Below are 12,900 nucleotides of genomic sequence, written 5' to 3' on the forward strand. Positions count from 1 at the left end.
GGAAGGTGGCGAGCTGCATGAGCATGGGCCTAAGGAGCAGAGGGCGTCCATATTGCAGCTAGAGAGAAGCAGTGGAAGAGGAAACCACTGCTTCTGTGCAGGCACTGGCTGTGTTCCTCTGCTCCTCCCGAATCCTCCAGCTTGTGCTGCTCGCTGCCACCTGGGGACGTAGCCTATGGCGGAGAAAAGGGGCCCAGCCGGGGGCTGCCAGAGCCAGCACTGAGCTCAGGGAATATGGGGGTAGGGAGATGGGGGCTGCTGGAGACCATACACAAAACCCAGCTGCATAAGGCACTATGAAATTTGGAGCAACCCTATGCAGCTGTGTATTCTGTGTATTGGGTAGGAGCTGTCCTGCTCACATACTCTTGGGGCCTCAAGTTCATGCTGCAGAGGCAGCTATACATCAGTGACTATCTCTGGTCTAGTCTTTCTTTTAGCCTATATTAATCAGACATCTGGCAAGGGAAATGTTCCTCCATTTATTAGAGACAAAGACAACTGCAATATGTGAATGAGCACCGTTAATGGAGTGGGGAAGATACCACTCCCCCCACACACTGGTTTTATCACCCTCTGCTGGTTGAGAGGCACTATTCCCAAGCATTTTGATTAATACAGGACAGCAACAAGACTACCTGTTGAAATCTCTCTAAGTAGAGAGAACAAACATTGAATCATGGAACAGTATCCTCAGCAGGAAAAGCTTTGGTTGTTCATCTATCCATGTTCATCTACTCCATCAATATGGTAAGAGTACTAGATTCACTCAATAATAAGTTGCCTTATATCATGCTGGTGCAAATTCCACCTCCCTTCTCTTCCCGCCCCTCCCCCACTTACTGTCATTTCCTGTTCAAAGCGTCGGAACATCTGTTCTCTTTGTTGTAGGAGTTTATTACTGAGCTGCTGTTGAGCTCTCTGCTCTTCTTTTTGAAGAAGTCTTAGCTCCCGCAGCTCTTGACGTCTGATAATGAGTTGTGTTGGTGGGGCAAAATAAGAGGGTAAGTGAATAAAGATAAAAGTATTTAAAAAAAACCCAATTTGGGCTCAATAATACCAGCTGTAAAAAAGCAATGTAGAATTAGACTTGGATTTTTGTATCATTTTAAAATAAACAGTTTTTCCATTAGCTAACACAAAAATCTAAATTTAATGTATAAAAATAAATTGAGAGCACTCTTGCATTAATTAAAGATTCCTTCTGTTTTATTACAGAAGGAAAAAAATACCAAATGTCTCCAAAATTATTTAGAAATTTTTACTCACCGAAGAAATCTCAATTCTTCACTTTTTGAATCGTTTTCTGTAACTATTTTTGATGTTGTCACACTCACTTCTACTCCATCAACTACAAATTTGCGCGTTTTCTTCAGTGTTTTCTTGTGTCTTCTTGTTTCCTAAATGAAAATGTTGCGTCAGTGTTCAACTGAATTAAAACATTTTTTAATCTGATAAATTACATTACTGAGTTTCTAAACTGAGAGTAACTGCATATACAACAAGGGTAAACTATCTTCAAGTTGTAAGAGCTTGAAAAGTCCTCTTACCAGGAAGTCATAGTTCCCTCCTTTGCTGTCTCAGAAAAGTAAGTCATTATTATTGCTAATTTTTAAACTGCCATTTATCTAGACAATTTTTATGTCTTCCAATAGAAGCTGATGCAGTGGTATATTCCTGAGTATGAAGATAGTCTATTTGCCTCTGTTGTTGCCCTTTCCCTTGAATTCATCAAGACTAGACACTTTCACAGATGTCCCAAGGAGTCTGAAAAGCAGCAGTGAAGCTGAATAAAAAAAACTGGGATAAGGTAAGAGGCTCCTGAGTGAAAGACAGAAAGAGAGAACAAATAGTTCTCATCCCTTAATCAGTAGGGGGAAAGGGTGAGGAGGGTTTCACATTTGTCAGACACCTACAAGCCAAAAGTGGATATGAAAAAAAGGAGCTTAAGAGCAGTATTCATGAACAATACCTCAAGTAGGAGTCCCAATATCCCTTCCCCCCCATGTCTCAGTTACTGGCAGTAGCACTGAGGGAATAGGGATGTAGAAGTGTAACCATTTAAACAGTTAACTGATAAGCTGAGGCTTATCCGTTTCCCTTAAGGTCACATTCTGGCTCCTGGGGAGTGGTGACAGCAGCCTGGAGAGCTGGCTTCACTGCAGGCTGTGCAATATATTGTTCATATTGCAGACCATGCAGTGGAGCCTCCCTGGGGGCTGCCAGCATTCCCAGAGAGGCTTCACTTCAGGTGCTGCAGAATAAAGCTTATACATAAGCTTTATACTGCAGAGCCCACAGCACATGTAACTGCTAGGATTCTTTGCAGTTACATGTTTACATTTTTAAATAACTTTTTACATTCCTTTGGGGAATTTATTTAATCTATTAAATCCTCCTATCAATTCAGCAGTATATGACTAACTAGTTCATAGTATTTTATTATTATTATTTTATTACACTTTTACTACATAGTTCCAAAATTATGACTTCATTGAGATAAAAAGGAAAAGTTCCTCTCTCAGAACTACTGGTTTTTATCGCTGATATTATGTTATTTCAGTAGCACAGAGAGGTCTCAGCTGAAGGTGGGTCCTCATCATACTAGGCACTGTGAAAACATATTAAGGCCTGGCTCACACTCAGTTTTGTACTGGTGTAACTATGTAGGTTAGGGGTATGATTTTTTTTAAACCAGTACCATGCATGCTGTTATGCTGACATAGTGCCTTATGTTCCTCTTTCTAAATAGGAATGAGATATAATTGCTTATGTCAATGTACCGGATAACTACATTTATACCAATAGAGGTAAAGCACTTTTTGTTCTAGAAAAGTTTTAAGATACAAATGCTAGCCTGAAGATCTTGCAATCTAAACAGTCAAGCCAAACAATGGGTTACAGAGAAGATGTATGTGGAGAAGAGTGACATGCCAGAGAGAGGTTAACTGATTTACTGAAAGTCACAAGAATTGCGTATAGAACCAAGACTTGAACTTGAAATCTTGATTCTAGTCCTTAGCCATAAGACAAATCTTCCTCTTAAATAGTCTGTAGTTTTTGGCTCTTCAGAATTTGCTGTCTCGATGTTCTGTACTAGTTTACATTAGTTCATATTTTGAAGGTTAACATTGTTTTGATCTGATAAGTTTAGATTTGAGAATATAGTTACACAATTTTATAGTAACCAAATCACAAATGCACAGAATTACAATGCTATTCAATGTACTTCAATATTTTACTTTTAAAACAATTTTAGATGCAACTGTTATCTGACTATTTGCAATCTTCAATTTTAGCGAAGTGGTTTCTTTTAATGTACAGATTCAGTATCACAATGCTAATTTCTGAATGGTTAATTTTCTCAACATTATTAACTCCCCCAAAAAATTCTTAAGGCTCTATTGTACAAGATTTTACATTAAAAATATTTATAATTGTCTATACTTACTTGTAAAGATATTGATCCACTATCCTTGTTTTTACTGAAGAAGCTAGAGATGGATAAGTTCAAATCAATGCTATTATCAGTTGCAGAACCAGTGCCTGAATCTGCATCATTTTCCTTTAGAGTCTCAGGTTCTAGCTGCTGTAATGTTTCAGCAATGACTTGATTACCCATTTTAACTTTTTCCTCATCTTCTTCAGTGCTAACACTAATCATAGGTATTGGAGTGAGTTCAGAATCAGAAGGCTGTTCAACTGCAGGATCTTGAAGCCTGTTTTTAAGTGGTGCATCACACGGAACTTGTGAATTCTCTGCATTTAACTCAATGTTGTTCTGGGTGTCCTCAGGTCCATTTGTTTCTGAATTTTGATCATGCTCAACCACTTTATCCACACTTTCAGTAGGAATTCCTTCTGCGCTATTTGTCTCATGAATATTCTCAGTCTTGCTTGGTACTGGCTTCTGGTCTGTCACAGCCACTTTTCCTGAATTCTTGACCTCAGTTTCCTCTGTGCTGCTTATTTTATGAACATCTTCATTTTCACTTTCTACTAATTTCTGATCTATATTGGTGACTTTATCTTCATGTTTAATCTGAGTTTCTTCAGAGCTGCCTGTCTCATGAACATGCTCGGTTCTACTTTCCATTAGCTTCTGGACTTTCTCGGGTATTTTCTCTCTATTACTGATCTGACTTTCACTAGTGCTGCCTGTCTCTTGAGCAACATCAACTGCATTTTTTATTGGTTCCTGATCTATATCAGCCATTTTCTCTTCACCTTTAACCAGAGTTTCATTAGTGCTACCTGTCATCTCAACTTCCTGAACTTCTTCAGATTTGCCATCACCTTTTTGCTCTGTAATTTTTTCTGTAGTTGTTTCTTCATTATTATTTTCATGGAGATCTGTTCTGCTTTCTTTCTCCTCTTTCTCCCCATTCTCTTTAGATATCACTTGTGTAGTTTGAGCACTGACATCTTCAATTTCAGGTGTTTTCAGTTTATTTTCATCTGTCTGTTCATTTTCCGTGGCAGTTCTTTCCTCTGTTTTTATACTGTGTTTATCATTTGTTTCTAATGTCACTGTATCAACTTCTTTTCTTTCTGTCTGTGATCCTGTGTCTTCATTTACTTTCTCTACTTTTTGAGTATTCTTTTCAAGTCCTGATCTTTTCTCTTGCTCATCTCCCTCAATTAATACAGACCCATTCTGCACCTTTCTATCATCTCCAAAAGTTGTATCGGACACACTGTCAATAATTTCCACATCTTTAATTGTCTTGGGTTTGCCAGCAGTTGTTTTATCATCAGGAAATATACTGATGTTCTCCTCAGCTGCATTATGTTCTGTTTTCTCAGAAACAGATTCCAGAATAGAAGCATTCTGTGAAAGTTTATCTTCTTCAGAGCTGGCAATGCTAAGGTCAGAGGAGGCACGCTTGTTTGTTGGTAATTGCTATAATTTTATTTAGAAAAGAAAAAAATTACTATTTGCTAAATAAAAAACAATTACATAAAAATACTTGCATAGACCAGTGTCTCCCAATTTTATTTGGCGACGGAACCCTTTTAAACTTAAAAGAATTTTGCAGAACCCCTAATACCAGTCTAATATATGGTATATAACAGGCAATCGTATCACTGATTGACTGCGGCTGGCATTACACAGGGACACTTATCATGGCAAACACAAATGAAAACAGGTTTTCAATAAAATTCATAAATTCTTAAATATTTTTTTTAAAAAAATCATAAAATGTTATTGGAACGGAATTTTCTTGCGGAACCCTTATTTTCACTTCATGGAACCCCGGGGTTCCGCAGAACACCATTTGGGAAACACTGGCATAGGAGCAAGAGGTATCAAAAGACACCACACGTATGTAGCCACAAAAAATAAATCCCATAATCTCACGCTACTGAACCAGACCTAACTACAGAACTATTACCTCTGCAGAAAAGCCCTTCTGCCCAGTTTACAATTGCACAGGCTCTCTCTGTCCCTAAAAGATGCTGGATCTCTTTTGCCATAGCACCAACATACCTTGAAAAATCCTTATGAGCCCTTCCTCAACCACTTTCACCCTATATGGTTCTTTTGGCCACAGAATTGAGAGGTGCTGCATATCTGAGAGGCACAAAAAAAAAAATCTATAGCTTTGCAGGGGGTGTTCGTGAATGAAGCAACTAAAGTAGCCTTAAGCCACCTTATTGTCCTCCTAATCAAGGGCTTCCTCCAAGGACTGGAGAGGACCTAAGCATAAAACACGTCCATCCGTCCGTCCAAATTACAGCAGCCTCACCAAAATTCCCTATGGACTACAGCATTGCCCACAATCTGAATGTTGCCCCCAAGATGATCCCACTACCCCCCAGCACATTCGCTTTGCTAAGACTTGTGAGGGGATACTCTAAAAACAGCCATGAGGCAGTTTTCAAAGTGCCTGTGCCGAGGATATCCTCTCATAGCCAAATGTGGGTGTTTTTCTCTGACATAAGGGTGGAGTGGGTTTAGGATCTCTGAAATAATAAAAAGTAATACAGGGGTGTTAACAAAAGATTCAAAGAGGATATTGGCATTCAAGAGGAGTTGTTATAGAAAGATTTTGAGAATAGGATTGATGCAGAAGGTCACCAACGAGGAATTATATAAGAAGATACAGCCAAAAGAACCACTGCAGAAGGTTATACAGTGGAAGTTACAGCTACTCGGGCATATCTGCAGAATAAATGACAAGCAAAAAGTTAAGACCCTGGTATTCGGCATAATGGATAGTCCGAATAGGAGAGCCAGACCCCACAGAGAATGGGTAGATGATATAGTAGATTCGTGCGGAGCTAGTCTACAGAAACTAAGCCACTCCACACTAGAAAGGAAAAGATAGAAGAAAATAGCGAGGGTGGCATCGGACACCAACGGGCGTTGAGCCCATGGTTGTTGATGATGATGAAGATGAATACATCTGATTAGGCTTTTTGGTTTATAGCCAACTAGGTTCCACTTACATGTGAAAAAAAAAAACAATTTCTTTTCAACAATGCAAGACACTGATTCCAGGAGGATTATTTCCATGCCAAATTTTAACTTGCAAATATTTAAGAAACTTGCAATTTTGTTTGTTTTTTAAATATATATTATACTTCGATCTAGATATACCTATATATCTAAATATACCTAGATTTACCCCCGGCGTTGTTATAGATTTTTTGCTTTTGCTTTTTAAATATAAATTGAGTAATAAATTCACAAAAAACAGTTTATAACATAATGGGAAAAATGTCTCACTCAAAAGTGACTGAACAATTTTTACCTGAACTTCAAAAATTCACCTTCAGGAAGAGGCCAAACATGAAAAATTTCAGTTAAAGCCAAAAGTTTCCAGCAGATATGAATGGATGGTAACAAGGAATTATTGATGTTGCTAGATTTTGAATTAGATTTTGAATTAATGTAATATTTCTACAGAGACTGATATAGACAAATATATTAATGAACCATCATTTCAAATCATAATTACTTTTACTCTTTGGAGTGATAATGGCATATCTGTCTTTTACTACTAGAATCCCATAATCTGAGAATTAAACGGTTACAATTTTCCATTAGTGGACTACGATATATAATTTCAATAGCTAGTGTGTATCAAGGACTGGCCTGATCCTATTCTTCCTACTGAGACAAAATTCATTGAGAGTTTTGTCTAAGAAAGCATGTAATAACACACTCTTTCTGCTAAAATGTTTCTAAAATAATTTAATATTTAGAATTATTTTTGAATCTCAGTATACTGGAAGTCAAATGTGTTTAAATGGCATATATAAACACTGTAAATGCATCTATTTTTTATCTACCATACATTAGCATATCATCATACTACAGCCATGGTTTCATTTCCCTTTAAGGGACTGAATTTGATTGACAAAAGTATCCTTATAAATCTAAAGCTTTTTTTTAATTGCTCACAAACTAAATCCACTGGAGAGTTTGTCCTGAAGAGAGATTTTTTGCTTTTTTAAAAATAACTGAGTAATAAATGCAAAAGAAACTTAGTTTATAACAAATGTCGTATCTTCACCCATACAACAGTTATTATTTACAATGCCAAATACACAGTACACTTTTATTTATTAATATATTTGCCTATTATTTTACAAAAGATGAAAATCTTTGTTTCAACAGCCTTCTCACCTTACATATCCAAATGCATACACATATCTAGCCACACATGCACACAATATTCTTTATTATTCTGTCCTAAAGCTTAAGATCATTTGGCTTTTATATATTCTGACTTCTGAAGACATACTATAGTTGGGGAAAAATATTCTTAGTACTCATTAAAATGTTGCAAAAATAATTAGTGAAACAAAAAATAAAGTTTTTCCATAGACAAAATGTAATTAAAATAAGCATATAAATATATCTACAAATGTATTCAACTGACCAGAGAATTTTCTGTTTCCTCCTCTTCATCTTCATCTTTACCATCCTCAACTTCTTCTGTTACTTCAGCCTTTGCCTCTGCAATCAACTCTCTGACTGGTTTATTAGAAGTGACAGTAACAAATGGATGCTTGTTTAAAGAAAAAAAAAAAAGCCTTTTAAAATACACAGTAAACAGCTGTTTCATTTTTATAACAATGGAATAAAAGCAGCAATTTCTTTAGGGTTATATTTTAGGATTCTTTACATCCAGAGATTAAAGGGATTAATATTAAAGTGTAATATCAAACCAACAACCTTTTTATTAACGTGCAATTATTTTATTTTTACAAATTAGACGTTTTAAAATATAAAATACCATGATTTGTTGAATAAACTCATAAAAAATACAGAGAACTCATCAAATAATTTTTAAAAAGTTATACTGACCTTAACACCCCAAACAACAAAAGTAGAAAGAGTTTTTAAAAGGTTGCTTTTCTTGGAAATGGTCTTCATTTTTTCATCTCACACCTGAACATCTACCTAATAAATTTTCTACCTAGAAATATTTAATGTAGAACAAGAACGGTGGCCGCTTAATAGAAAGATTGTCTAAAAATACAATGTTACTTTTGGTCCAAAGTTGTATGAGAATCACTTTCTTCTGTACTTTTTCCTTTAAAAAAAAATAACTACCTGTCCTCATATCCTTTCTGGATAAACTGTTCTCTCTATTTGGTCCTGCTTCTTAAAGCCTTTCAACGTGTGTCAAATGTATTTTGGATACAAATAAACATGCACGGACGTTGAACAGAATCAAGTTTATCTAGTCAGATCTACTCCTGTTAGCTCTTCTGCAGTGACAGCATTAAAGCAGATGGATGAGCATTAAAGCTTTTAAAACATCTGTCAGCAATCAACTTCTTATATAAATACAGCTACTTTATATTAAGGAAAGCACTGAATTAATATAGATAAGTGCACAAAAGAATTATCTTCACCTATACATTTATGAACACTGGGCCAAATTCTCACCTGGAGTAAGATGGTGTCTCTCAACTGATTTATATCAACTGAGGATTTGCCACATAATGTTAAATACAGATTAAGTGTACAAACTATATCTAATTCTGAAATATCTGGAACATCACTGTAGCAGTATCTTGTGTCTAAACAGATGTATTAGATTTAATAATCCAAGTACTATAACCTTACTGGTAACTAACTAGTCTTACCTGCAGAAGTTGAGCAGTATTCCATCTGGCATCTATATTCTTTTCCAAACATTTCCTTAGAAAATCTTTAAAATCTGAAGACCTGTAGAAAAAAAACAAACAAAGATGGGCTTGCCACTTTCCTCATTCAGAAACTGCATAGTAACACATTCTTTTCAATTTCCAATTTATGAGTGCATTACAATTGTTCACCCTATAAAAGAAGGCAGGAGAGACAAAGGAATGAAAAAAACTCAAATTCCCTGTGACTGATTACAATAAAATGAATAAGTGACGAGGAGTCCTGTGGCACCTTATAGACTAACTGAAGTGTAGGAGCATAAGCTTTCGTGGGCAAAGACCCACTTCGTCAGATGCATGTAGACATGCATCTGACGAAGTGGGTCTTTGCCCACGAAAGCTTATGCTCCTACACTTCAGTTAGTCTATAAGGTGCCACAGGACTCCTCGTCGCTTTTGCAGATTCAGACTAACACGGCTACCCCTCTGATAATAAAATGAATTGAGCTTATTCCAGCAACGAATTAAACCCAGTGAGTTTTACAGTCCAAAAGCCCATGAGGTGTTCCATATTGATCGTTTGAGAGCCAATCCAATAAATGTTTAAAAGTGAAAGCAGCACATTTTGTCTTCTGAAGTGCAACCTTAACCTTTCTGTTCTTTTTTAGTCCCCGAGCTGCATTTTTTTTTCCCCAATGGAGTTCCATTTTGAAGAAAGGTTTTATTTTATGGATTTTGATTTAAAATGCATCCTAGCTTCGAATTCACCTAGTAATACTTTGCACTAGCCATTTAAAAACAAGCTGAATCATGACTGAATGGGAAATGGCATACTTTCTTCAAACAATATATATTCTCCTTATAAAATCTAAAAATAGGACCTTTCAATATTTCCTTTTCCCATTTTTACTTTTTTTTTTTAAACAAATCATCCTCATGCTTTTACTCTGACAATTTTTTAAAAAGGGTAGTTAAAAATCTTTACATACACATTTGTTGTTGAATATGAATCTTATGTTTGAAAAGAACAAGCTTTATTTTCCAACACAACAATATCAAAATAGTAAGATACCATAGACTTTTTAATATGAAAGCTTCTAGACACTGTAATAACAGTGGGTCAGGGCTTCAATCCTTCAAGGCCACATATATGTAACTTGTGCTTGTGAGTGGTTCCACAGAGTTTAACAGAACTACACAAGCGTTTGATGTTAAACATCTTTACATCGCTTTAGACTCAAAGCCAATCTCCAAAACTCTTGACAAATAAAGTTAGCATTAAAAGACTAACCATTTTGAAGGCTGTGCCAATGTAGGTGGATCAGATTTTGCTATTTTCAATAGCACTCGCATAGGATTTAACTCATGATGAGGGGGCTCTATTTGAGCCATTTCTATTAAAGTGACGCCCAGTGACCACACATCAGCTTTATAATCATAAGGCCTGTCTTTAGAGGTCTCACACATTACCACTTCAGGAGCCATCCTGCAAAAGAGAATGATGGATAGAATTAGAAAATGAAACATCATTTTCAGTCAAAAACATTCTTATTAGTTTCATTAGTACTTTCACTAAATATTTAAAAATAAATGCCACCCTTACATCTTTTGCATTGTTCTTTTGAAAGCTAGGTAATCAATTGTGATATTAAAATATTAGTTCATACTAAACGTTAACAAAACTGCACTTACCAATAAGGTGTGCCAATAAAAGAATCTCTTCTCTGTATTGTTCTGGTGTTTTTAGCAGATACGCCAAAATCCGCTTGAAGCAAACAGCAAAAATATAATTCATTTAGAGGTGGATTTTGTTTATATTCCACAAATAACATGAAGTGTGGTGATATGTTTCAGACCCAACAGTACACATGCATGAATATTAAAACTCCAAAGTGAAATTTCAAAATATTTAAATGTGTTGGTATTATTAATCAGTAACCCTTCAAGCTCACATGCATCTGACGAAGTGGGTCTTTGCCCACGAAAGCTTATGCTCCTACACTTCAGTTAGTCTATAAGGTGCCACAGGACTCCTTGCCCCCTTTAAGCTCATTAACTGTTCTAATAAAAAACAATCTAATGCTTTCCCTGCTAAAAATAAAGCACTTTTAAGGACAGAAATAACAGCAGGTAAGAGAAATATTTGTTGAGAAGAAAAAGAATAAAATACTTTCAATTAGGAAATTATTTATTTTGCCTCTGAAATTGTCACACTAAATTTGAACATAAACGTCTCTGTCTAACAACTCCCCATTAGATTTTGATTTTTACCATTCTTCAGAAATCCTACACTAGAACTTATTTTCATTTTTCTGTTCTCCCTATACGAAATGTTGGAAAAAACTAACAGTAAAGGCAGGTAGGTACACTTGATTGCAAAATGTACTGTATATTAGAACTATTGCATTTCCTATCATAAATTTGATCAAATGGCATATCAAGCATGACATTTGTCACTTAAAAATCTCTTCAAATACACTTGTTTTATAAGTCCTATTATAACAGATATTCTAACTTCTAAATTAAAATTAATTCTTAAATAAAGACTAAACAGACATAATGACCCTGTGCTATCTGCTTTAATCTGTATAAAAAGACCTACAAACCTCAACATACTTGATAACCCTAATTTTATTCTTAACAGAAAAATGTAGGATTAAGGCAGATGCCAATTTTACAGCATAAAAACAAAAATATTAAAAGACTGTAGACACTATAAATTAGGCATTAAATCTTGATTGTTTTCATAAAATTGTGCCACACAAGAAATTCCTTATTATTTATTAAAAAACAGCAGTCATTGGACTTAACATACTGAAGACCACTAGAAGCAAAAAAGCCAATAGTACAAGTAGCAAGAAAAGATTACACATTACGTAAGAATATAGGGTCATACTGGGTCAGACCAAGAGTCCATCTAAGCCAGTATCCTGTCTTCCGACAGTGGTCAATGCCAGGTGTGCCAGGGAGAATGAACAGAACAGATCATCATCAAGTGATCCATTCTCTGTTGCCCATTCCTAGTTTCTGGCAAACAAAGGCTAGGGACACCATGCCTGCCCATCCTGATTAACAGCTATTGATGCACTTATCCTCCATGAATCAATCTAGCTCTTTTTTGAACCCCGTTACTAGGCTTGGACTTCACAACATTCCCCAGCAAGGAGTTCCACTGGTTGACTATGCACTGTTTGAAGTACTTCCTTCCGTTTGTTTTAAATCTGCTATCTATCAATGTAATTTGTAACACAAGAACTAGGTGTCACCAAGAACAAGCAAGCAATTCTTAGTTTTATACACTTGTCATAATTAGGGATGTAAAAAGTCATGTAAAAATGTAACCGTGTAACTGCTAAAAATCCTAGCGGTTACATGGTGCTGTGGGCTCTGCAGTATAACTTTTAGAAGATATATTGTAGAGCCAGCTCCTGGTGCACACTGGCTCCTGCCTGCTGCCCCACACTGCTGCCTCTGTATCAGAGGCAGCAGCTGTGACGTGGCAGCCAGCTCCCCGGGAGCAGGAATGGAGGTGGTTTTTAAGAAGTTAGCTCCCGGTGCACAATGGCTCCCGCCTGAAGTCCCACTCCCAGGGAGTTGGCTGCCACCCCCGCGCGGCTTCCTCTGATACAGACAGCAGCCTGTGGAGGCAAGTGGTTTCCCAGGAGCAGGGCAGGAGACTGCTTGTAACAGTGAACGTTAACCAATAACCCCAGACTTACTGGTTAACCATTTACATCCCTAATATAAAAGGCTGTAGGAAAAGGAAGGTCAATAATAATAATATTGATCATA

At 36.3% G+C, this 12,900-nt stretch overlaps 1 protein-coding gene across 2 annotated transcripts in view; it reads right to left on the reverse strand.

Annotated features, from left to right (window-relative positions):
* Positions 1-12,900, reverse strand: part of SLK (STE20 like kinase) — a 63,082-nt gene that overhangs the window by 20,841 nt on the left and 29,341 nt on the right. For both annotated transcript variants that reach the window (XM_006135379.3, XM_006135378.3), the window contains exons 5-11: positions 10,801-10,873; positions 10,400-10,594; positions 9,109-9,190; positions 7,893-8,021; positions 3,452-4,903; positions 1,270-1,400; positions 844-967 (exon numbers count right to left, since the gene is read on the reverse strand). In XM_006135379.3, the coding sequence (XP_006135441.2) occupies positions 844-967; positions 1,270-1,400; positions 3,452-4,903; positions 7,893-8,021; positions 9,109-9,190; positions 10,400-10,594; positions 10,801-10,873 (2,186 nt within the window). The remainder of the gene's footprint in view (positions 1-843; positions 968-1,269; positions 1,401-3,451; positions 4,904-7,892; positions 8,022-9,108; positions 9,191-10,399; positions 10,595-10,800; positions 10,874-12,900) is intronic.

The sequence above is a fragment of the Pelodiscus sinensis genome, chromosome 8 (genome assembly GCF_049634645.1).
Source record: "Pelodiscus sinensis isolate JC-2024 chromosome 8, ASM4963464v1, whole genome shotgun sequence".
In the NCBI taxonomy this organism is placed as follows: domain Eukaryota; kingdom Metazoa; phylum Chordata; order Testudines; family Trionychidae; genus Pelodiscus; species Pelodiscus sinensis.